Source organism: Crocodylus siamensis, chromosome 1 (assembly GCF_052110815.1).
Source record: "Crocodylus siamensis isolate JL-2025a chromosome 1, ASM5211081v1, whole genome shotgun sequence".
In the NCBI taxonomy this organism is placed as follows: Eukaryota; Metazoa; Chordata; order Crocodylia; family Crocodylidae; genus Crocodylus; species Crocodylus siamensis.
The window spans coordinates 176,924,402-176,951,594 of record NC_143395.1 but is presented as its reverse complement, the minus strand read 5'-3'; the positions used below and the strand labels follow the sequence as shown (position 1 = coordinate 176,951,594).

The window sequence follows — 27,193 nt, the reverse complement described above, 5'->3', positions numbered from 1 at the left end:
TACGATTAAACTAACCAAGAGATAAACAAACCAGACACTGTGAAAAGTTAGTTTTGTGCATATTTAGTCTAACCGGGGCATTTTTTAATACATGAAAAATCTTTTAGATCCTTATTAAAACACTAGACAGTGCTTGGATGTAAAAGAAGATTAATTTGGTAGCTCTAGTTACAGGTATTACAACAGAGAAATCTCTAATGACTGCACTGCAGTTACAATGAAGTAGAACTAGGGTTAATCAATTCTTATCTGTCTTCATCTTACATACCTACTTAACACAACAGAAGTACACTAACTCACTCCACATAGTCTTATACAGGTTTACCTCACTTTAAGCTGTACATGCATTCAAGGAAAATGGTGTATAACTCAAATCAAGGGAAACCACTTTATAATGTAACAAATAGAGATGTGTTCCAAGACCTCGAGTGTACTGAGCCGCAGGCCCATTTCTGCCACTTTTACAAGCCAATTTTAATACTCACCAACAGCAGACAGTATACACAAGCACAGGGTGGTGGTAAATGTTTAGCTGGTGTGAAGAGAGGGTGCTAGAGGGTGGTAGTGTTAGTGAAGTTCTCTTGCACTTCATTGATGGACCAGGGAGAGGGGTAGGAGATAAACTAGTGGGACACTTAGAAGCCATAACGGGGATGGCAACTACAGAAACACGTGTCAGACAACGAGCACAGATCCATACAGGAGACTATATTTTGGCATTTGTCAATCCCACAATGCACCACACAAAGCAGCTGACTACAGGCTTCCACCACACCAAATGCTTAAGTGTGAATTTACCTTGCATATAATGAATTTTTGGTATAAAAAGGGTGATCTCATGAGAGCAAAACCCCTGCATAAAGCGAGGGAAACCTGGATATATTGATCTTTAGACTTGCCTTTAAAGTGTTACTGTATCAAAATCCTTCTTAAGAAAGCCTTCGTGGAATATGCCTATGACTTTCTACCTATCTTTAAATTATATTGATTCTCTCCAAGAAAGTCAATGTATTTATTAGGTTTGATTATCAGCAAGCCATGCTGAAATTATATCTGTAGGGCAGATCTGTGAGCTTCCAGTATTTTCCCTAGAGAGTCAGTTTAATGATCTGGAATCTTAGGTCTTTTGTTCTGGAATATACTCATATGTTCCCTTTGATTCTGACTGCCGGAAGATGCCAACACCAGTTAATGCCACCTCCTGAACCAGTGATCATACTTATTTGCATATGCTGGTGTTTCCTGATATGTTGTTCCATAACTATTTGCTTATGGTTCCTCTTCAGCATTCAGCTTGGTTGATTCATGGTCAATTTTATGTCATCAAGAAACTAATGTTTCCTAAGAAGCCTTGTGAGAAACAGCTTTTTGAGCAACTTGTTCTGATATGGCCTGGTTGTAGTGGAGGAGAGAAAGGAGTAAGAATCATAACATCACAAAGTAGGGCTGGAAGGGATCTTCATAGGTCATTTAGTCCAACCCTCTGCATGAAGCAGGATCATCCCTATCCAAACCATCTTACACAAATCCACTGTCTAACCTCTTAACAATACTACACAGAAGAAGCTGAAGTGTTCCATAAAACAAAAGGCTTGAGGCTATCTTGACTGACTCTCATAGACCATGGATATACAAAATATCTGAATTTAAAAAACCAGGAGACTTCATAAGGTCTACAGGAAAACCAAGACTATCAATTCATCATGGATATTTGCTTAACTATTCCAGAATTACTGCTGGAAATGAAATCCAGCCCCATTGTGTAGATTAGAAACATTTTCTGGATCCCTGGATTGTCTTGAAATCTGGGTCTTGCTAGTGGGAAACCCTTAAGTTCTAAATACTAGAGAGTGCAAAGACAAACCTCATGCAGAGGATGACACATGACAAAATCTGAGCCAGACCTCTGCTTTGTATGCAGAACAGAAGACCTCAGTGAGATAGCTAGCATAATTCTCATCCGCTGTTCTTAAGCACCGATGCTTTCATTCTCATTCTAGATCATCACTAAAAAAGGCAACAAGGCAATGTTTTTTCCAGAGGCCCCGATTCTGCACGTACTTATACGTGACTCATGCGGGCCTACGTGGAAGTGGGTGGGGTTCTGTGTGGGCACGCGCCGTTCCTCCTGCAGTATTGAGGGTTTAGTTTGCCCCAGTTTGAGAACAAGAACAATTCTGAAACGTCCACTGCTACTGCCTGCTTATTTTCACTCTCTTTTCACTTTTTCTTACTTTTAGGTATAGCTCTCTTGTCTCTCTTGCCACACCTCAGCAAACTTCTCTATTAATAGTTACTCCAGGGACCTTGCTCTAAGATTCTGACTATTAGAGATCATTTCCTGAGTGGGAAATGCAAAGTCAAGTGCAAAAAAAGGCTTCGGTCCCTGGTGGTCTTTTGAGTCAGTTCCCGGTAGGTTGAAGGTCCATCCTGGAGATGACTGGGCTGCAAGTATACATCTGATAAAAGAATATGACATTTCTAGACCGGACTTAGCAGGGAGGGAAGAACACCGGTCACAGTAGAGATAAGTCATGCAAGGCACTGAATTTATGTAGTGCAATGACAACTCCCCAACGGCACTAAAAGTTTAACAACGAACAGGCATTCCCAAATCTTCTCTTATCTCAGCCCAGAACATCATTTCTAAGGAAATTGGATGGTTGGTTTCCTCATACTTTCTTCCTAGCTCTTTAATCTGGTCTGCTAAATGTATCCATCTCAGACAGCAGTTCCTGTCAGTAGTCTACTGAATGATAATGTGATATACCTTACCCGATTCCTGTGAGGTTATATTTTGGTTTCTCTTATGTGCTATGGCAACCTCATTAAGCAGATGGCTTGTCTCGTCTCCCCCTCCTCCTTTCCAGGGAAGAGTTATGTATTCTAACTGGGCTGGAGTAAAATGGGATGGGGAAATCCTGGGTGAGTGGGAACAGTTCAGGTTCAGGTGGCATTTATATAGGGTTGGTGTGGGTAAGAAGACTGATTTTAGGGGATGGGAGAAGGGATATATAATCAACTACATGCCTTGACCTTTAGAAAGTTGGTTATTTATTGTTGGGTGTTTGAACCTGTCTGTCTGTTATGTGTATCTAGATCATAAGGTCTCTGAGGCCAGGACTGTCTCATCCTTTGTCTGAGCAGCATTTTATATAATATGAACCAAATCTTCGCTGGGTTTTTAAGCAATGCACTAACAATAATAATACCGATTGTGGGTGCGAGGGGAGCCAAGAAGCAAAAAGCTGACAAGGAAGGACTTGACAGCCAGAAGGAAATGAAATGCTACCTCCCCTGTCTTTACTGAGTTGTTAGCTAACCTCTGCATAAGCACATTACAGTGTTAACTCTGCCATGTCCAACAGATGCTGCGTTGCCATGGAAGTTGAGAACTCAATTCCTCCAGCCCTTGTACCGTCTTGTATAGACTTTTGCCAACAATGACAGATTCTTTTTGTTGGTTCAGGGACTGTTATTCTGACAATATTGCCTTCCAATTTTCCTTAAAAGGTGGCACTTACAATCAAGTTACATGTACAGAGACTTTTCTTCTAATTCTAACAAGATTACATTTTTTCAAAACAAAAATATAACTAAAAATAGAAGTAATTTAAGGAAAAAACATTGCCAAGAGCATCCTTTCAAAAATATGCATGGACTACACAGCTCAGCTACACACACACACAGCATTTTATAAGCTCAAAAGCATTTTCATTTAACAGATTTTCTGACGCTAGATTCTGATGTCATTTGCACCAGAGCAGTCACTGGCCCAGCTTCTGATCATAGTCATAGTTGCACACTGGGTTGGGGGGAGGTTTGAATGCCACTTCTATTGCCTACTGTAGACTGAATCTAAATATTCAGCAACACGACTGCTTAAATATGTAACATGGACATAAAGAGATTTGAATCCAGTTTCAGATTGCTGACTGCACTGTCACATGTATCCTAAAATTTTATGGACAAGAACTGATCAACATCAACAATGGAAAGGAGACGTGAAAAATATGATGCTCATATTTTATAAGTTACATTTTAAGATATCGCTCTGCAGTGCAGACTGCTCATTAATTAAGATGTAATGATTAAAACCTAGATTTACAATATTATGTTTGTTATTCACCTCATGCAATAGAGATGAATGGATAAAAGGTGCCCTTTGCTCTTGTGCATGAAAGACAAGAAAATCTGATATATGGGCCGAATTTCTACCATCCTGTTCGTTCAAAAGTCACAAAGCCCACTACTGTCATGGGGAAATCTCTCAGAACTTTCTTCTATTCACCTCCTGCAATCTTACACAGCATGCTAATACATGCTAATTAGCAAATGCATGCTAATTATGCCCCTCAAACACAGAGATACAGAGTAAATATACAACCTCTATGGCTTCTACCAACTCTTAAATCATACTGGTATGGTATCAACCAACATTTGAGAAACTGTATTTCACACAGGATCTGTAATTCCTTACAGTAGGAATGATTAAAGCCCATTCAGTAAGGCTTAGCCTACACTGGAAAAGGTTTGCTGATATAACTATATCAGCAAACCTTTTAAGTGCTTCTCCCTGTAGAGCCCATGCCAGTTCCCCAGTGACATAAGCATTAGTTACACAGTTGTATATATCAGTATAATTAAACATATTCTAGGGCTTTTGCCAATATAAAATTATCCCAAAATTCACAACCCTAAGTAACATTATCATATAGTGGAAATAGTCTTTGATGTATTCTTAAGTTAGGCACACTCCCTGCTTGGATGAATTTACCAGTCAAACATGATGCCTGGTACAAATGAAGTATTTCAGTATTTATGCTTAGTAAGCCTTACCCCGAAATGGCAGCTTGCACTGAATACATAAAAGAAACAACTCACTCTGTAAACTAGGTTGTTTAATGATATAAAATCTGGAAGAACTCTTCCATATCTACTGAAAACAAGCTGATCATCACTGATTCTCTGTCTGTGTATTTTCTGATCCTCCAAAGTCTGAAAAATTTTGTGATTCTGTGAAGCGTGCAGAACAACTTTAGTCAAATCACTAGTCTCTCAACAAAATCTTGATCCATGCTGCCAGTCTTCTTGTTCCCAATGCACATTTTTTGTATCTCCTTGTGTACATCATTAGCAAGGACTGCTACCTATTTTAGTGCTTCAAAATTACTATTATGAACCAATAATAACCTGTATCTTCATGCCTAACCAGTGCAGTTTGGCATCTTTAATAGAAAAAAAAGCCAGCTTCATGATGTAAAATCTTGGAAAGTGTCTGCTTTCTTGCCTAAAATTCATAACTGCAACTATAAATTGAAATGGATAATACCTTGTTACATGCTATCTGCTATAAATACCTGTACATTACAACCCTCACCAACTGCGCAAACATACAACCTGTCTCCAGCTTCTCAAAATTCCTAAACCTCCTAACATGCCATCAACTAGCAATTCAGAAACTGTGCACTACAAGGGCAAGCCATTACACTCTTAAATTAATAAATGCATTTTAATACCTTTTTATAACTTTTCCAAATTAGATTGATTACAATGAAATAAGAATTCACTGTGGGTACCATTTTTCCTCAGCCACTGTAAACTCTTGGTATGATATAGCAAACAAGAGTTTAGGATTCAGTTTGAACAATGCAGGTATTATTTGAAACACTCATATCTGTAGATGTCCCTGCTGCTAAATATTAATAAAACCTTTTAGATACACATCTTAAATGGTGTGCCACTAACAGCTTAGTATAAGTTTGGAACCAGGAGAAGAAGAAGAGAGGATTTGAACAGTAAAGGGAGAAGAGAAAGGGGAAGGGAACAGGGTGATTAGCGGGGTGATAGGAGAAGGGAAGTAAGTGAAAAGGAAAAATGAAGCATCATATGCAGCACTATCAGAAGCCTCAGAGTTAGAAGAATCAGGAACTATCCCTGATGGTAAAATTCATTCATTCAGGCCTACTGAGTAAAACTATCTTCTAATACATACAGTCTCAATATTTTAAAATGCCACCTATTCATCAGGGTTACTTCCAATAAAAAACAATTCTTGTAGAAAGTCCCTTCCTGCAACATGGATGGGGTTTTAAGACACAGCACTTTAATTAAACAATGCCTATAGTGGAATAAATCCTCATTTGATGTCTAGTGAATTAGTCATTTTTTGGATTTGCTGAAGTATTCAGCATTAACCTAACTCCCATAAAACTCTCCCTAAAATCATCAGAAACAAAGTTAGTTCAACACAAGGAGCTTCTGAAATTGTGTTCAGCATGTCGCCCATACTGACAACAAGCCCATAAATAAGACAAGTCTAGCCACTGCTGCTCTTTTAATATTGCCAACCTTAAAGGGATGGAAAGAGGTCATAGGGAATGGTGCCCTGAACAAGAAAACTCACCTAATGACCTACGAGAAACCTTTGTAGAAAATGATTCTGGGCTGGTTCCCCATTTGGTACCATTATGGACCATAACATAATCAAATGTGACTTCAGTATAGGCTGGAGGCCTTTTCTTTCTTCCTCTCTTGAAGGCAATAACATTTTCAGGTTGAACGAGACATGCTGGGACTGACACACAAACTCACGAGTCAGTCTCATCATTTCTGATGATAGAGCATTTATTGGGATTTGACAAAACTAGTTGCATCCTCTTAGTACTAGCGCTAAAAAAAAAATAAATAAAATCAAGCCAGAAGACTGTCTCCACCCTCTAGCCATACCACATATATTTGTCAACAGAAGGCATGATACAGACTTTTTTGCTGGTCTAATTAGTCCCCTTGCATATCTCATCGGAGTGTTTTGGGTCTGCTGTAGACTTTGTGATCATTTTCCTAAAAGGATTAGTGATTTTGGATCCCCAGCCTGAGACACCTTAACCGGGCTGGATTTATAGAAGATGGCTGTTCCATACTTTCTGAAATCACACTGCCCTCATAGTGGGCCTCAATTTGTGCACCTCTTAAATGGAAGTAGGTGAAATTTCCTGTCACTTCTGAAGTTTTTGGTTGTAGCTGTGTTGGTCTAAGGACATAGGCAGGCAATGTTCTTTGAGTCGATGCAATATCTTTTATTAGACCAACTGAGAGATTGGAAAAAAGTTCTTAGCAAGTTTTCAGGCACAGTCACCCTTGTTCAGGCATGGGGAGTCTCTGCTGTTCTGAGACTCCAAGGAACGAGAGAAGCTGAAAGTTCTGACTGCGCCTGAAAGCTTGCTAAGAACTTTTTTCCAATCTCTCAGTTGGTCTAATAAAAGATATCACATCTATTCAAAGACCCTTGCCTGCCTATCACTTCTGACAATCTTAGCCCTGCAATAGTTCCTGTCTGCTATTGCTGCTCCACCTGCAAGAAAAACTACAGATGGTGTTTTCTAGTCAGTCAATCACTTATTTGTCTCAAATGTCTTGCTTAACAAGACAATAAAGTTGTGACATTATATATCACACAATGGCTTTCCTATTAAAAGCCCTACAGCCTCTTATCAGTATAGTATTAAATAATTCTCATTACTCCTTGGTAATGCCTGTTTTTCAGCTGGATAAGCTAAGGTTCCACGAAGTAAAATGACTTGCTCGAGGTCAGATAATAAGCCAGCAGCTAAATAAGGAAGCCTTTCTTACAATTAGCCTACTGACACAACAAAACATAGTTTAAAATCTATAGTAGCAAAGGACATCACAAAACTAAATCCTTAAGCTCTTTTACATAATGCATTTGTGTCTGTGGTATATATAACGGTGCATATAAATTACTCAGTAGATTCTACTTCCCCTTCAGTTCACCACTATCTTGGATTTTACGTTCTAAAGACAATGTTCTGAATAAATACAACAAAAGTTCATCCAAACAAGCTCATCATTTAAACTGGTACTACACAGGTTTGCTTTTTAAAGTAGACAAAATCCTCAATTTAAAAAAAAAATACTAATTTCCCCCCAATAAATCAATATAAAATAAATACAAAATAATAAAGCATAATGCATTATTACTGTATAATAGAAACACATGCTACTTCAGTAATAGTTAATCTTATATACTGAAATACAATAAATGTCTAACTTTTTCTAATAAAGAAAAAAATGTTTAAAATGAAAACAAATGCCTATCCAAAAAAAACTTTAATTTCAAATGGAAAAAACCCCATCATCTTTATGTTTATTTTTAATTGAACTTCAGCCTCTCTTTTAAGCATATCATACAATTGTAAAAACATCACAAGTAGCTATAATCAAGTTATTATTTAATTACTTGAAAAATTTCTATTTACAATTCAAATTAGTTTTTGGTTAACCAAAAAAAAAGCATTTGAAATAACAAGGGTTTATGGCAAAGAAATAAAGAGACTCTTAGAATGAAACCATAAATACAAAGTGTCAGTTGTCTATCATTTAAAGCATCTTAATTGATTGTTAATTATAATAAACGTATTATCCCTAGTAAACTTTTTATTATCAAGGTGGCAACAGATGCAAGAAAAATGCACAGAAGTATTGTCGTAGTCTTAAAAACACCAGTAGAAATTCCTCACTAGAATCATTAACGAAAAATGAAAACAAAAAGGAAGTAAGAGCTTTTGATTACTGGAATGAGAGCCTTTGATCACTGTGTGTGTTCAATTGCATCAATGTAAAATTACAGAAAACACTGATTTTATCTTAAACACTAAGACTCAAGTGTTACTGTCTAGCTATCAGCTACTGTTCCTATCAATAGGAAGTCACCCACCTGGGGTAGCATGCGATTTTCCTCCTCCAGCTGTCTTACTCTTGCCTCCAGCTGCCTAACATAGGACAAGGTAGATTCTAAAATTAAAAAGAAAAAAAAGCTCACATTATACACACAGATCTGCTTGGGTCAACTAGCATCAGAGCCTGCGTATGACACAAGATGTCTTATTTGGTGTAGTCATAGCAGGTTCCTTCTCCTAAATGCACCTTAAAGGTTCAGAACTGTTACTCTCTAAGATAACAGCAGATAATCTACTTACAGCATTGGCACTAAGCCCTTAAGTCCTGGCAGAATCCATTCAAGTCCTTGTTGATTTAGAATCTACTGTACTCCAAATGATGCTTAGGATGGTTGCTGCCCCACAACACAAATAGTCTTGAAGGAGAGTAAGGTAGATCAATTTCTACTAATCCCTAGTCTAAACTTCCTGGGCTTGTACTAGCATACCTATTTTATAAGCACTCATACAAATATTTTAGTGAACTCCAGGTGTCACTGTTGCAAAACCACAGATAAAAGATCTGATCACAGGTTATGGCCACACCGAAAAATGAAAATCTGATTACTGTAGCACGTGCTATAATGCCAGTTCTTATCTAAGCAAAGCAAGAGTAGCAATGTAGAGGTAGCAGCACAGACTATGGATAGGCCAGCAACGAGAGTGCATTCAGGGTCCTCAAAGGACTTATACTCTGGTTGCTAACACGTGCTATTCTTCACTGCTATTTTTACTGGTGCCAGCTAAATCAAACTACCTCTGGTAGGCTAGCATGTGCTACAATCCCACCTTCATTTTCCTATGCATACATATCTATCGATGTAAGCCCTGCTCACCTTATCAAGTCATCTCACTAAGATGATTAAGTGGAATAAGAATTTCCTTCAAATATGAGAGCTAAAGATCATCACCACTCTTAAGTTCCCAGGGCTATCTCCACCCTCGCGAATGAGACGCATGATTTCCAGTCTTGCTCCCACTGATTTCTGGGGCAACAAACTTGGTCAAAAACAAACAGAAATTACCTTGAGTTGAAAGCAGCCAAAATCATTTTTTTCTATCCAGAGGACCTTGCCATTCTTGGGCTATATGGAAATTCTACAATTAGAAAACAGCATCTAAAAACTCTGCATGGGATAGGATATAACACCTGTTCAATAGGGCTGTGCGAAGCTTCGGTCCCTGATGTGGTTTGATAGAGATTTGGCCCAATTCGGTGGCCAAATCTCTGAATCTGAATCAAATCAGAGGACCCTTTAATCTATACAAATCGAATTGGAACCCTCTGAATTGATTCAGAGAAATTTGAAAAGATTCGGCGATTCAGACATAGACACAGCTTTAAATGTTTCTTCTACATACCTCAAGGTAGCATGTGGCTCATGAATGCTGAGATGGTGGGACACGGGAGGCTCCTCAGCGCACTCAGCAGCAGACCCAGAAATGGACGAGAAGCACTTCTCAAGGAATATAGAAAAAACACTTGAAGCTGTGTCTATGTCCGAATCGCTGATTCTCCAAATTAGCATTGAATCTTCAGATTCAGCCAAATCGAATCAGGGCAGCGATCCAAACCAATAAATCAGATCACTGTCCCTGATTCACGACAAATCCAAATCAAATAGGGCCCGCTTTGTACACCCGTACTGTTCAACTTTAATAGGAAAGCTCCATTTCCTTACTTTCCTGCATTCTGCTCAGTAAAAAAGTGCAACCAGGACTCCTCCATCCCGTTACTGTGCTCAAAATCAGCTATGCTTTGGCTCCTGACTAAACAACTGACTCCACCTTCTTTATGCTAGTGTAACCACATCGACTGTAACTTGAGTTATATCAGCTTGAAAATGGTAAAGAGGAGAATTAGGCCTTTGATCTCTAAAGGACAGGTCTGTGGATGTTCTGGGCCATACCCAGAGCTGATATAAGCACACATATCTGCATTGCTTCCAGTGGAGTTCTCCAATTTAAATCAACTAAGGATCCAGCATGCTAGAATCCTATTACATCCTAATCACTTCTCCTGTCAGCCAGTCCATAAAATAAAAAATGACAATATATGAGGTGTTACTTATTCCTGTCTGAGACTGCAGTAACCTAAAATGTGCACACATAGATAATGTGTCTGAATTTACAGAACATGAAAAAATACATAGACATTTGTCAGAAATGATTAGTGAGGTACTGGACTAAATATAATGTTGTAAGATGAGAGGGGAAAAGGTGGTTTGAGGTTTTATGTTCCCTGCTATGTAAGTCTTGTCATAACTAGTACTGGATGCATATCTAATGATTCACAAAGATTGGTTCAGATAAGCATGGAGAAGTTGCAAAAGCTTGTCCTAATTAACCATATCTCAAGAAAGGGCTTTCTATTGCAGAACTCTCCACCTGGTAACACAGCATTCTTGGAGAGATATTCAGTGCCTTCCCCAGCAGAAGAGCAATCACTTTCTTGGCACTCTTCCTGGAGAAAGACTTTACTCTCTCATCACCCCTCCAGCCACACTTTCTCCAGATTTGTCTCTACACTTCCAATAGCAGCAGCAGTAATTTGCTGCACCTAAAGATAAATGCCAGCCCAGCTTGTAGAAGCTGCCCATACATAGTCATACTCAAAATGCTTTTAACTTCTGCCATTTTCTATTGTAACAACTTCTGGATTCTTAGCATATTTTACAAGATTGTTACTTCTCAGTTTTATGCTTTGATTTACATTTCAGAGCTTAAGGGCCAGATCCTTGGCTGGGGTAAATAGATATTACTCCACTAAACTCAGTGCCATTTACTGCAGTGGAAGATGTAACCTAAAATCTCCTGGTTTATGAACCATTCTGCAATGTACCAAATTTATTTTAGTTTCCCTTAGCTAGCCCATTAATACTGAGAATTAGATCAGGCACAAAAGGCCAATCTAGCAAATCTTTATTTATGTGCACAGTCCTAGTACACAAGATTTTTTTTTTATATCTCTATAGAGATATAAACGCTTTCCTTCTCTTGGGAAGAAAAAGAAAAAGTCAGACACATCCATAACACTGGTTTTCCTATCAAGACCAAGGCTGTTACTTAGATGCTGGAATGTCCCCTCAGCATCACTGGGCATGTCTACACGGTCATTAATGTGCTTTTGTTACTGCGCATTAAGTTTTGTACCTCTGGGCATTTGTACACATGCTTGCTCTGCAGAGCATGCATTTGTATAAATGGTGAAATGCGCGTCAGCCCTGAGAAAATGGCAGCAGCACACTTTTGAACTAAAACACATTGAAGGTTAATTGAGTCTGCTCTGACGCACCAGATCTCCAGTGTGTCAGAGCAGACAAATGTATGTGTTTAAATGTCCTGTAGTATAAAGTAATATGAGGTACTTCACAAAGGTGCATTAGGCTGCCCTAGTGTGCAGCAGCAAAAGCAAACATCTTTTTAGTGATGCTTAACATGCAGTAAGCTAATTCTACTGTGCATCAGGATATTAGCACTTGACATGATGCTTTAATACACAAGAGAACAGGATACTGCACATTAAAGTACACAAGTAAACACACCCACTGACCATCTCATGACTCTTCATCTTCATCTGGCCAACAGACAACATGCAAAATCATTTGTGCACATGCCCTGACCCTCGATGCAGGTGATGAAACAAAAGAAGAATTCTATGCTAAATTCAACCAAGTTCTGTTATCTGTCCTCAAAGAAGAGGAGATAATTCCTCCTAGCTATTGCAGTGCTGGAGTAGGCAAGGGCTCTGAGCTATGGAAAGAAACACTTGAAAAGGAAGGGATGAGGAAAGTCATTAGAAATGGAATTCTTCTTCTGAGTTTCAGAATATGATCTCATCATTATGAACTCCTTGCTCTGCCAAAGAAATAAATGGAAAACTTCATGGATGTACCCCCATTCAAAACAGTGGTAACTGGTTGACGACTGACTATGTGCATACCTAGGACCACTGTGAGGTCCATATCACCAGAGCTATGACCAGTGCTGTTGGACAGATCATCATTTGATGCATTCCATCATGTCAATTCATATCACCTCAGAACAATGTAAATGTAAGAAGCAATCAAGGAAGAGGATCAATAGAGTGTTTGAAAAACCCTCCTAAGAGCAAACATTTCCAGCAGTCTCAGTGAGAATCTCTCCAACCTCCCTGGTGATGATCTTGACACCATTGATCACTGGGAGAGCCTCAAAAAAAGGCAACCTTGAAACGTGTGAAGAATCTCTAGGCTTCTCCACAAAGAAACATCAGGACTGGTTCGCAGAGAATTGTAAGGAAACACAAGCTCTCACCGATAGAAAAAAACAGCCTTCAAAGTTTGGTGGAATGACACCAACCACAAACAAAAGCAAGATGCTTATCAACACATTCAAGTTGAGCCCCAGAAGAAAATTCAAGAACAAAATGAACAAGTGGGGGAAGAACAAAGCAAAAGAGATGTCAACAGCCATGACACGCGTAGTTTCTTCAGTGCAACAAAAACTATATATGGGCCAGGCTCTTGAGGAATCACCCCTCTGAGATCAAAGGATGTGGGGGTACATCCATGAAGTTTTCCATTTATTGCTTTGTCAAGGGATGGAACAACAGTCTTTAAAGACAGCACCACCATTAACGCATGGTGGAAGAAGCACTTCCAAGAGCTCCTAATCTGAGAGTCTAATATGGAAGGCAATAACATCAAAGCCATTCTACAAAGGACTATCTTGCAGATCCACCAATTTATCAAGAAAGCCTTGAAAGCCATTAAGCACATGAAGAACAACAAAGCATATAACACCACATTGAAAGTTATAAACAATGTGGAAAAATGCTCTCTCTCCAGCTATATGTCACTATTATAAACATCTGGAAACATGAACAGATTTCCAGAGACTTGAGATGCCAGAACAGAATCATTACCGTATTCAAGAAAGGAGATATGTCAGATTTCAACAGTTACTGTTGCATTGCATTCCTGTCCACAGCTGGGAAGATCCTTGCATGCAATCTCTTCAGTAGACTCACTTTCCTACACGTGAGTCCTGGTGTGTTTCAGGCCACTCAGAGGTACAGCAGGTATGATCTTTGCTGCTATACAGAAGCAGGAGAAGTGCTGTGAGCAAAATCAAGATATTTACATGGCCTTTATTAACCTAAGGCCTTTGATTCAATCAGAGGGGCCCTATGGAAGATCCTGATGCAATCTGGATGCCCATAAAAATTTGTTACTGTTATCAGACTTGTTCATGACAGCATGGCAACAATCATTCTAAAGAACGGCTCAGAAATGGAGCCCTTCGAGCAACGGAATGTGATTATGGAATCAAGTAAGGATATGTGATTGCACCAACACTTTTTCCAACTGTCTCACAGCTATTCTACATCTCCTTGCTGATAACTTTCCATCTGGTATTAGCATCCAGCATCACATGGATAGAAATCTCTTTAACGTCAGCCTGTTTTGTTCCAAATCTAAAATGACAAATGCCTCCGTTACTGATCTCCAATACACTGACAATTGTGTTGTGTGCGCCTACGCAATTGAAGAACTCCGGGTCACTCTTGATTTTTTCTATGAAGTGTATGAAATGCTTTGATTCACTGTCAGCTTAATAAACACAAGACATTTTACCAACCCACCCCAAACCAGCCAGTTGCTCCTCCACGCATATTCTTGAAGAATAATGAGCATTTCCCCTGCCTGGGTAGCCACCTTTCCAAAAAAGTAAATAGAGATAATTATATGAAACATCAGATAATATCTATCAGTGCTACTTCTGAAGGTCTCTGAAATCGTGTCTCCAGGGCCATCCCTAAGGGAGGGCAAATTGGGATGACTGCCCCAGGCCCTGCGCTTTGCGGGGCCCTGTGGGCAGTGCCGTACAGGCCCCACTGAGGCCATCACGCATCGCTGCTGCAGAGCGCTGCCAGCTCTGCCACTGCCAGGTGCTGCTGGCTCCAGCCACTCACCACTCCCTTCCCCCTGCTGTTGACACTGCCGCTGGCTTCTGCAGGCAGTCACCACCCCCACCCACTGGCCCCACACAGGCTGATATGCCCAGGCCCCACACCCCTCGGGTCAGCTCTGCATGCCTCCGATGATCATGAACATCTGGACCCAAACCAAACTTCTCATCTACCAGACTGTTGTCATCCCTACTCTGTTGTATAGGTATGAAATTTATAGGACTTATCAGAAAGATCTGAAAGCTTTGGAACATTGCTATCAGTGGTATCTTTTGAAAATCCTTCATATTAGTTAGAAGGACAGAAGAACTAATGTCAGTGTTTTGGTTCAAGCAAACAACACCAGTGTAGAAGTCATGTTTACATAGCACCACTTCTAATGGGCAGTGTATTTCCTAAGGATGCCAGACAGCTGGCTGCTATAACAGGTCCTATATTCCTGACTCACAGATGATCTCCACTCTCAAAGCAGGCAAAATAAGAAATTCAATCTGAAGAAATGCAATATTCATATCACTACCTGGGAGACTCAAGCACTGAATTATCCCCAGTGACACCATGATATATGATAAGAGATTGCTTTTCTAAGCAAATTCGCCTCACTGAGAGACAAAGGAAAAGATCTGGGAACTGACATCACCAGGATCTACTCCCTTCTTCCGGAACTGTTTGCCACGTCTGCAACTGAACATGTGGATCCCAGCTCTGTCTCCTCAGTCATCTACAGACTCACCAATGACTTCCCTTTTTACTGAAAGATTAATAGCCTCATATTGAGGGATTGCTGATGACAACAATATTCAAGTGTAGAGTAAATATTTGTATGTTCTGCTGCTATGAGCTTGATGGAAAGGAGGAGTGAAAGAGGCAGTGATGGATGCAAAAGAAGGAGAGGCTGAAAATATACAGGATGAACTAGTAATTATAAAGAAAAGTTAACAGCAAAACCCCCATCGACTTCCCTGGGACAGATCTGTACCATGTTCTAATGGCCAATGGCTATCATTTTCATTTCTTGACTTTCCAGCATTTGAATTGACAAATTCAATGCTACATTAATCTCATTTTTTGACTTTTTGTTAATGCTCATGTGAATGCTGAAATAAAGTACATTAGGCCCCTGCACCATGAACTCAGGGTTATATTTCCTGGAGCATTGTGGATGTGGTCCAAAAATTGTACAAAGTAGTTGCTTACATAAATTGGAAGATAAAAGAACCTAAAAATAATTCCCTCCTTAAAAGCGAAGCATAGGGAAATACCTTGTATACTGTACTTACTTGAATTCAAAATGTGTATTTTTTGTACTTTGGGGAGAAAAATCTCATCTTGGATTCAAGCACTGGTCCAGATCAGGCTGCTGCTGAAGCTCTAGCTGTGGCTCTAACTTTGGATCTGGCCCTGACCCAGGCCCAGGCCCAATGCCAGGATCTGAGTTGGAGAAGTAGATGCTACCTGTCTGAGACCAGGGCTGTTGCTACTCCTGCTGCCTGGCCAGGGCTGCAGTTCCTCATGCAGTAGGGGAGACTGCAAGGGACAGGGGAGGGAGCACAGTGTGCAGCTAAAAAAAGCATAGGGGAGACCATGCAGTACCAAGGGAGCTGCTGTGGCAGGGCCAGAGCCACTGCCTGCCTGGTTAGGAATGGGACTAAAGCCACCACGTGCTCTGTGCCTGGAGCTAGAGATGAAACCAGAATCAAAATTGCTATATAGGATAAGCTGTGGTGGAAAGGGGGCAGGCAAGGAGGTCAAGCAGCAACTGGGGTATGTGGAAGGAAGGGACAGACACTGCGGGGAGCTAAGACGGCGGAGGTCTGGCTGCCTGCATATCCTTACTTGATTCAACAATTGCATCCCCTTGCTTGAAGGGGTCCATTTCTGAGCCATTCTTTAGAATGAGTTTTGCCATGAACACTTCTTCCCGCTTCTTTCCCTGCAACTTGTCCTCCTGCCATTGCTTGCCCCACCATTATTCAGGAAGCACAAAAATCTTGGATTTTGGTAACAGATCATCAATGACAAATTCCATACTCAAAAAGGAACTCCTTGATGCTGTGAGTGTGCAAACACTGGGACCTACACTAACTATATCCCACTTCCAATGTTGAGGATGGAAGGAACTGTTCCAGGGATAAGCCAAAGGTACTAAGGACACAGAATGGGTCCTCTACATCACAACTACCCTCCACTGGTCCAGGGAAAAACCCTAAGTAAAGGTAGAACTTATTGCTGCCTGCCAGAATATGGTTCCCAGACATAAACCTCTCTCTTGTCTTGAGTGAGCCTGCACCATGATAATCAAATGGGTGAAAACAAGGTGAAACAAGTGGAACTGTTCCTACACAGCAGTGCTTCACTTTCACAAAGCAAGTGTCTGTGAGGAAGAGGGAGCTTAGCAACACTGACAAGATCGTCCATGGCAAAGATACTTTGCAGTCTAGCATATTACAAACCACTCCAATATATCAGACAACAATCACTTCAAAAAGACAAACTAATAAACATTGAACAAACAAGATGATTTTTTCAGCTGATGTAATTAGTAAAGACATTTATGCTTTATCCTACTCTAAGTAAATTAATTTATTATTCTTATAGTTCATAGGATTTCAAGTGCAGGACAAAAAACCCGCATTAATTGCAAAATAAATCTTTATCACAATCTTTAGCTGTATGGCTATTTAGATGTAATATATTAACTTCCAAACACAGAACTAATCTGAGCTGCTTCAGTCTAATAATGACCTGTAAAAAACAGGAAATATTTGTATCATAGTACACAATGATAGAATTTTAATTGGTATTATGTGTCAGCATAAAACTGTCAGTGTGCCTGATGCAAAATGAGAACTAGTTTTTGCTCACAGTATAACCAGGATTTGGATCCAGAGACAAGATAGTGATTACTGGTCCAATCCGATATAAAATATCCTAGCTTCACTACTTCTGCTTCTCGTATGGTCTAATTTTCTTCTTCTAGTGATTTGAGCTATTGGAACAACAATCCTATATAATTCCATTGTATTCTATATATAGATTGCCAAATTACTGTGCAACACTGTTGTTGATGGAAGCCATAACCACAGAAATTAGACAGAAATGGGACTGTGGGTCATCGGCTCTTCCAGTCCCCTGACAATGCAGGATTGTTCCACTGATGTATTTTCAGTCTTCTCCCAGTGCATAACTGCGTAAGTATACTTAAATGCACTTGATCTGCTCAGCCAAGATGAGAATCCTTGCAGTTTCACCACCCATAACTCTGCAATCTTTCTTATTTGCAGTTGTTATTAGCATTGTTTAAAATACAGTCATTGTGTGTCACTCTATTCTGAGAATGAAACTAAAATTCTTGTCCAGATTATTACATATTACAAAAACCTTGTCTTATATAGTGATTCTGGGACAGTCTGCCCTTTCCCTGTGTTATTGGAGGGAATCAATATTTATGTAGCTGATCCCCACCATATGGCATCTGTATTCTTGAAGCTTCAAGCTGGACTAGGTGCTGCTCCCGAGGGCATATTCCTGACTAGATTTTATCACATAAAGTATCCATTTTCTGCATATTTGTGCCTGATCTGACCACTCCAAATAGTTTTATAATGTTCTTAATCAAGATTATCCTCCGATATTTTGCAGTAGCTGTGGATGTCACTTAAATTCCGTTTCCTTGAGACAGCTTCCTTTTGTTTTGTTTTTTTCCATTAGACTAGTACTTTCCAGTACTATGAGCATGGCTCAGGCACTGATCCAATGTCAGCTGAAGTTAACAGACTTCTATGAGCCTTGGCCTAGAGTGCATGTATTGTGTTTCATTTACGTGACTGACTGAGTAACTCTAGAAGTCTGCTCCTGCACATACACTGCAGAGAATACCTAGGTGCCAGCTCACAGCAATGTGCACCAGGACTTCCCAAGCTAGCATCCACAACACAGTCACATGAAACTCAGATTCATGTAGTTGTGTCCACACTGAAATTACAGTTACCCAAGCCTGGCATTAGGATTTCTGCAGCTCTCCTTAACTTGAGACACTCTGGAGATTAGTTCACAACACGTTGTCAGATCCTTTCTATCCTTTCCAAAGCCCTGTGTAGGAGTGTTCTCAAACTGCTAATATATTTTAACTCAAGCACTTCTGGGTCCCTGTGTTCCTCACTTCCATCTGGCATCAGTTGGAAAAAGGCAGGGATCCAGTATTGCTGGATAAGCTGCTCCCAACTGTAGCTGCACTGATACTGCTGCAGGATACAGATGGAGGGCATGGGAGATGGTGGATGGCATTCCAGAAGCAGTTTTGAATCTTCAGGAGGAGGCAGTGACACACGTAAAGGATAGCAACAGCAACATGACACTTCTAAAACTACTCTCTGCCAAACAACAACCACAGGTAAACCAGAGATCTGACATGAGCTTCTGCCCAGCTAGTGGTACACTGAGAAGTAGGGGTGCACCAATATAGAATTTGGGGCCAATACTGATAGCTGATTTTTAAGGAGGCATATCGGCCAATACCAATCTGATTTCTGATACAGCTGCGTGCAGGTGGTAAGTCCGTTGTGGTGGAAGGGGAGAGGGAAAGGGCATGGAGGGGCAGATCAAGGTCCCTGCAGTGAAGAAGGGAGTGGGGCTGGGGCTGGGGCAGGCGTAGCTGAGATGGAGCAGGCAGGGCATGGGATGAAGCCGCAGCTGTCCGCGGGGCGCGGGCAGGTGGCTCTTGCTGCTGCGCACACCCCAGGAGGGCATGGGCAGGGCAGGAGCTGTGCCCCGGATCTGTGCGAGATTTGAGCAAGGTGGGCTGCAGATGTAGACTGGTGCCAAGGCGGTAGTGCTAGGAGGGGGCTACATGGAGGGCTGCAGCCACCCCAAATATTGCTGTAGCCACCCCATAACCCCCGTCCCAGCACTGCCACCACCATCTGCAGCCCCATGCCCCTCCCTTTCCACCACAACACTTACCACTTGCACACAGCTCTCCACGCTGCCAGCTATGCTCCTCACTGCATGCTGCGGCTGCACATATGCATGGGCCATTTATTGGCCAAAATATCAGGCATATCAGGCCAATTTCTGATATAGACAATTTTTTTTATATCACTGCTGATCCAATATCAGTGTCAGTGTACCTCTACTGGGAAGGCATCTTACAATGCTTTTTGCATTGTAACCTGTGCAGCAAACAGCCATGTGGAATGAAGGATTAAATGCCAAACAGGTGTTTATTGTACCTTCTGGAGCACAGGAAGCATGTGGGAAGTGAGTGGTAGTAGAGAACTGTGGGATAGTACTGGAGGACTACCAAAGAATGAACACTTCTACACAATGTTAGCAGCATCTTCTTACCATAAAATAGGAAGTCCATTCCTAGCATCTGAGGAAGTAGGTTTTTGCCTATGAAATTTCATGTCTCCCTGAACCAGTAGTCTCTAAGGTACCACCTTACCTTTCTTTGTACCATAAAATGGGTGAGCCAGAGCTCATTTTAGTGCACAGCCCAGAGTTTAAATCATATTGCTAGCTGTGCAGGTGAGCTTGGTTTCAAGACCTACGTGCCCAAGTATATGCATTTGGTGTAAAAGGAGTCAGAAGATTTGAGTTAAAATCCAGTGAGTAAGTCTGCAATATACGTATACCCATAAAACAGCACGGCTAGGGACAGAAGTTACACATGAACTGGTTTAAGTGATCAGAAACTGGTTTAAACCTGGAACAGAACAGAAGCTCACTGCACAAAAAGCAGGTTCAAATGGCTGAAACTGGTTTAAGATATACCTTACTGAATCTAGTATCAGACTTAAGTGATTTGGGCCAAACTGTTTTTTAAAACTTCTGTCCAAAACCCCTTCCTGGTGTAAGTTAAATCACAGTCCCACAGCATCCCTGCATGCATTTCCAGCCCTTGGCTGGGCTGAGCTGGGCTGGGTTGTCTGCACCAGAGAACAGGGCTGGTCATTTCCCTCTGCTCCCTAGCTGGAGCAGGGAGGGCTAGCTGACAAGAGGGGAGAGGTAAAGCCGGGATGGGACCAGGGATGGGAGAGGATGTCAAACACCCCTTCCCCCACTCATGCTTACTGCTGGCTGCACCTGTGAACTATAAATCCAAGAGGCACCTGGAGGCAGGAAGGGGAAGTGATGAGCAACCCTGCACAGCCCTGCTGCTGTAATTCTCAACTACAAATCCCCAGGGCCTCTCACGGCAGGAAGACGAAGCAAACACATAGCCAAAGAGCGGTGCTTTTGCGTCCCCCCGACTTCTGGCCTGAGCCACTGCACGCAGGTGGCTGCATTTCCTGAATCAAAGGTAAATGTCCCTTCACTTCTATTTCAATTTAATCTGTACAGTTTAAATTAATTTGCAAAGACTGAATCAATTCAGCCTCAGGCTTTTTGATTATCTGTACCTAGCCAAAGAGAGATTTCCTTTAGCTTAAGCCTGCAAGTTTTATGTGAATTCAAATGTGGCTGTCAGTCTGCATACATGTAACCACTGCTGACAGACACTGTTCTTTTTTTGGATTGGGGTTTTTACCTTGAGCAATCAACAGGGCACATATTCCTTCACTGATGTTCAAGTCTTCCTAGACTGTTACACTGGAGTCACCTAGCAAAATTGCTGTCTAGAAAACAGAAAAACTAGAGGTGCACCAATACATCAGTTCCTAGTATATCAGCACTGATAAAAGCAAAATTGACATTATCAGCAATCAGCTTTTTTTTGGCTGATGTGGCTGATAATGTCACCGATAAATGCCATGTGTATACACGCAGCCTGGCAGCTTGGAGAGCAATGTCCGGCTGATAAGTCCATTGCGGGGGAAGGGGCAGGGGAGAGCAAGGGTATGGTGGGGTAGATTGAGGCCCCTGCATTGAGGGAGGAAGTGGGAGTGGGGCTGTGGCAGGGGCAGATGGAGTGGGGTGGGGCACAGGATGAAGCCATGAGCAGTTCATCTAGGGGTGTGGGGGGATGGCTCCCACTTGCTGGTGCATCCTGGGGGAGCTTTGGGGTGTATGTGCCCCCCAGATATGTGCATGGGCTGAGGGCAGGCTGCTGCTGTGGGCTGGGGTTGGGGGTAACACTGGGCTCTTCGCTTTTTTGATCAGTTCAAACCTGCATGGTAATCATGTTTTAAATCAGTAGTCTCCAACCTTTTTAGGTTGGAGATCACTTTTGGAATTTAAAAGGAACTGAATATTTACCCTCCACCCAGCAGGTAATTCTATGGGGAGGGGAGGGAAAAGGGCCATGGGGCGAGGGGAGCTGGGGTGAGGCAAGGCACAGGATGGAGCCATGAGCAGCTCATCCAGGGGCGTGGAGGTAGGGGAGGCTCCCACCACTGGGGCATCCTGGGGGAGCTTTGGAGGCATAACGCTGGGCTCTTTGCTTTTTTGATCAGTCCAAGCCTGCATGGTAATCATGTTTTAAGTCAGTTGACTCCAACCTCACTTTTGGAATTTAAAAGGAACTGAAGATCTACTCCCCATCCTCCACCCAGCATGTAAGTCTGTGGGGAGGGGAGGGGAGGGGATAGGGCCTTGGGGGGATGGGGAAGATAGAGTCCCCAGCCCTAGCCCCACTCCCTCCCTCACCGCTGGGGCCTTTATCTGCCCCCTGCCAGGGCAGGGCAGGGGATGGAGCCATGAGCAGTTTGTCCAGGGGGTGCAGGTGGGGTGAGCACACAACCCAGGAGGGCATGGAGGGGCATGTGTACCCAGGTCTGTCCATGGAGCAGAGTGAGGCAGGCTGAAGGCTGAGGCTGAAGCTGCAGAATGGGGCAGCGCCGGGCTCTTCCCAGCTGGGCAGCAATGGCAAGAGTGCTTCAAGTGGGGCCATGGTGGGGGTGTGGGCCCCCCACACCCTGCTCCCAGCACTGCCACTAAGCACAGCATGGGCCAGGCCCAGCAGAAACAGCCCGACACAGCCTTCCAGCCCACAGCTGCAGCCCACCTACCCCTACACCCAGCAGTCCTCAGCCCCCATGTCCTTGCATAGGGGAGAAGAGGCAGGGAAAGGCTGAGCTGTTCCTGCAGCTTGCTGTGCTTGGCAGCAGTCTTGGGAGTGGGGGTTAGGGGGGACTACAGCCACCCCACCGCAGCCCTGCTCCCAGTGCTACCGCCACAGCTGCCCAGGCTCAGCACAGCCTGGGCAGAAAGAGCCCGGTGCTGCCTTGGCCCCAGCCCACCCCACTCCGCCCCACGGGCAGAACTGGGGGAACACACACCCCACGCCCTCCCAGGCTGCATGCCCCCCCTACCTGTGCCCCCCAGATGAGCCGCTTGCAGTTCCATCCCCTGCCTCACCCCATGCCAGCCCAGGCCTGCTCCCTAACCTCAGAGCTGCTAAAGCCACCAGCACTGCACCTTCTTTGGAGTGGGATGTGCCCTCCCGATCTGTGCATGACGGACTGGGCTTTGCACCCCAAGCCCCCATGCACATGCCCTCCAGGCCTCCACCCATTCCCCTGCCACCTGACCTGATGGGCTGAGAGGAAGGGGGATGCACGTTGACATGCTCGCACACACTCAGCCTCTGCAGCCCAGGATTGACTTCAAGAGGCTCTGGGATCCACTGGTGGATCCCGATTGACCAGTTGGTGACCACTGTTTTAAGTGACGCATGCCAGAGTACAAATAGACCCTGTTATAGTTTGACTAGCATAGTACAACCATATTTGAAATAAGGACAAATTCTCTAGTGGCACACGTGTGTGAAATTCCACTGAAGTCAAAAGAGCCACATCTATTTACCTCAGCAAAGAATTTAGCCCGCTGTGTGCCATGATATACAGATATATTACAATGCTGGTTCAATTATAAGTATTTGCAGGAGGGTTGAACACAATAAAGGAAGAACTTTGTGATGCTGCTTCTACTCCACTGCTTTTGGCAGGGACATAATACTTATGATATCAGATCAGACCATTGGTCATTCAAGGCCATAGCCTGCTGCTGGCTATTGCAACTAACTGATATTTCAGTAGATGAAAACTGGAAAAGAAAAGCAAAACAACAATTGCAGGATCAATTCTTTCTAAACCTTAGAACGATCTAGTAACTGCATGTAGCTAGACTTAGTTATTTCTGTACTAATAAGCAGAACCAAAGAGGATTCATAATTATTAATCAAAGCTATATCCAGCAACTTTTAGCTACTTTGTGCAAATCCTGGCAAATCCCATTCTTATATATATGCACAAGTTACTCATGACCAAAGTTACTCTGTATTTTAGACAGGATCTGGTTAATACATGGTAGAATTCCCTTGTACCCCAACAATATTAAGGCTGGCACTCTTGTACAGAGAGAAAACAGGTTTTTATAAGGCAGGATTTTATTACCCTGGGCAGAATGTTTACTATGAGAATGGTCCTTACAATAGGCTTTTGTCTCTCATGAATGTATCATTGTCTTAAATTTTGTCTCAGAAAAACTGAACTCTTTCATCCATGTTTATGGATCTATCGCTTAATTTATTTTTTCCTGTAATGAAAAATATGAAACTCATTCAGTTTTCTTGCTAATTAACTAAGCTTAATTCCATGGATACTGTTCTGATTGTTTCAAAATATCTTAGCACTTATATACTTTATTGCTTTGCTAACTAGAACATCCAGAATGTATCCTGAAGCTAATTATTCTTTTGGTTAAAACAGTTATTTTTATTTCTCAGGCAACAGGTGCTGTTTTCAATACCCACTTGATACAGACATATAAGTAATTACTCCTCTCTCCAAGCAGCATTTTCTCAGTTGCATACATTTTTAGTTGAAAATTATCTCTATTTGTTGCAGCAAGGGGTTGAATTTTTTTATAGCCTGGAATCTCATATAATCAAGGGTTTAATGGTTTATTGACAATGTCAGACTTGGATTGTCTGTGTGCTTGCATTTGTCTGGACTTAAGTGCCAGTTTGATCGCTCAGACCATGACATCCTTTTCAACTGCAGCTGCATTCAGCTAGAGCTGAAGTGCATTAGTTTTCCTCCTATTCAACTGGCAGGCATCATTTTGTTTCAGAAGCAGACTTTTATTTGACTCCTGCTTATGTCGCTGAAGGAGTCCCTCTGGGATCTGTTCTCAGATGCCCTCTCATACACATTTAGATGTTTCCTTTTAAACATATGATTTAATATAGGGTTGGGTTTCCCTGTTAGGTTGCAGATAAGCAGATTTACACTTCACTTAAGAATAGAATTGATTCTGCTTTCTCAGTGCTGGCAGTTTATTTGTTGCAAATAACACACCAAACATAAAAAATAATTCCTTCAGTTGAATTCAGCTATAAAAATAACAAGTGCTCTGTTTTGGATGCCCTGGTACCCCTCTTCACACACACACACACACACACACACACACACACACACACACACACACACACACACACACACACACACACACACACACACACACACACACACACACACACACACACACCCTGCAGCCTCCTGCCCATAACTCAAAGGCCTGTTATTAAAAAAAAAAAAAAGTGCACTTTGATGGCTAGAAAATTACTATTAGATCAAGAGTAGCTAGATATTATAACAGTTCGTTTTGTTCCCATCTTCTGTACCGTTCTCTTGGGTTCATTTCTAGCAGCTGCACACCATTCCCGCAATAATGGTTTGCTGCACCATTCCCACCTTTAATTCATTCTTTTGGTTGACTTGGGAACTGACAATCACAATGCTTTTTCTCACTGGTCTGCCTGATATCCTTTTAGCTCAGCTTCAGTCCGTGCAGCTGCCAGGTTACTGACGAAAACGGAGGAAATCGAACCCATTATGCCATCACTAAAATATTTCACTAGCTGCTGGCTTGTTCCAGAATTGATTTTGTGTGCTTCTGAACTGTTAGAGGCTTTTTTGGCCTCTCATTTAACTGATTGGGTAGTTCCCTATGCCAACATGCTATAATCTCCTCATTAGTTGAATTTCCCTATCTCAGGACATACCTCATGACACTCTGGATGCAACATCATAAAGATGAGTGTATAAAGAGAGGCTTAATACAAAGTCAGTAGAAAAGCAGTGCCAAACCTGAGCGTGAGGGAGTGAAGGAGTGAGCGGGGTCCGAGGCTTCCCACCCCGGTGCAACCACGCTAGGTCCCCGCACTCAATCCCAGAGTGCGGGGCGTAAACTAACCTTCTCCAGGTGCACGGGAGAAGGCGGGGCCCGGACGGCGTGGGCCAACATAAAAGAGACGCCGGCAGGCACGGACTGTGAGATTGCCATTCCATTAGTAAAGGACCAAGGGGTCGCAAGAAGCCCTAGAGGGGGGTACCGAAGAACTCCTGGGGAGTTGAGAAAAGGGGTTTCAACCCCACAGTGTACAGGGAAAGAGCGGAGGATGTCCGAGGAGGATCGAAGCGGGCCCCAAGCTCTGAAGAATCCCTGGCCATACCTGTTTGTGTTGACTCTTTGGTGGTTTTCCTTTCCTTGGACTAATTAGAGAGATACCTTATTAGGTGGCCGACCTAGATAGGCGGCCACCTGCCGGAGGACCGGGTGAGGGTGTAGAGGCGGCGGAGCCCTCATCGACGCGGGACCTCGAGAGTCAAGGAGTCCCACTTTTGGACTGGCACATGCCAGACAGATCACATTGAACCGGATTACAATCAAAGTCATGGCAGGCGAACCGGACGCGTGCAGTCCTCAGGTGAACGACCCTTAGCTACTGGGAAGAGTTCTGACGCAGGAGGCAGAGGGTACGACGAAGCCGTGCCCCACCCCCCACACTGAGCTTTAAAGCATCTTCAGTAAGATGAAAAAAACTAAAGATGGCAAATGAGGGTGCAGTCCAGGCTAAGGGACAACAGGATTAATGGTATGGGGGTGGATAAAAGGTCTACTAAAGGAGCAGAAGGATTAAGAATTGACCTAGAGACCAAGCGTGTGGGGGAGACCCACAATTACGGCATAGAAAGAAGCTTGTGGATAGTGAAAGAATATAAAAGAGTCTTCTTCACTGGGTGCATCTACACATGAAATTAGTGCACCTGAATAAACTCCGGAGCAGCTGGTGCTGGAGTTTGTTGTTCCTGGTCACAGCTTTTACATCCGCGCTGACGACCATGATATGCTGAAAGCCGTGATGTTCCCCAGCCTGCCTAGTGCTTCTGTGGAAGCTATAAAGTTTTCGTAAGTTAAGAAGTTTCCTTATACTTGCTCATGCTCAGTACATGATAAGACCAGGAGGCTCCGGACAGTTTAAACTTGTGACCCACAGTGACATGGTGACCTAGTTTTATTTTTGAGCATGCCCAGTTCAATGTAGGTTATATAACTATTTGCCACCAAAAAGGTGATTGTCACCTGTCTGAGATGCTTGAGAATTTCATTAGGTGAGAGCTGAGTGTTTGACAATGATTGGATAAGATCAATTATTGATGCGACCCATGAGTAAGTGATTGGCTTCTAAAAAGCAGCGTGATATTGGGGGTATAAAAGAGCTTAGACCCAAGGTTTAGAGAGAGTTTTTGTGTGGACAGTTGTTGGCATGATT

At 42.4% G+C, this 27,193-nt stretch overlaps 1 protein-coding gene across 4 annotated transcripts in view; it reads right to left on the bottom strand.

Moving 5' to 3' along the window:
* Positions 1 to 27,193, bottom strand: part of CCDC85A (coiled-coil domain containing 85A) — a 178,426-nt gene that overhangs the window by 25,946 nt on the left and 125,287 nt on the right. For 3 of the 4 annotated variants that reach the window (XM_090049852.1, XM_090049861.1, XM_090049868.1), the window contains exon 3: positions 8,738 to 8,814. The exons of the other annotated variant lie outside the window; for it this stretch is intronic. In XM_090049852.1, the coding sequence (XP_089905978.1) occupies positions 8,738 to 8,814 (77 nt within the window). The remainder of the gene's footprint in view (positions 1 to 8,737; positions 8,815 to 27,193) is intronic. 4 annotated transcript variants of the gene reach the window in all.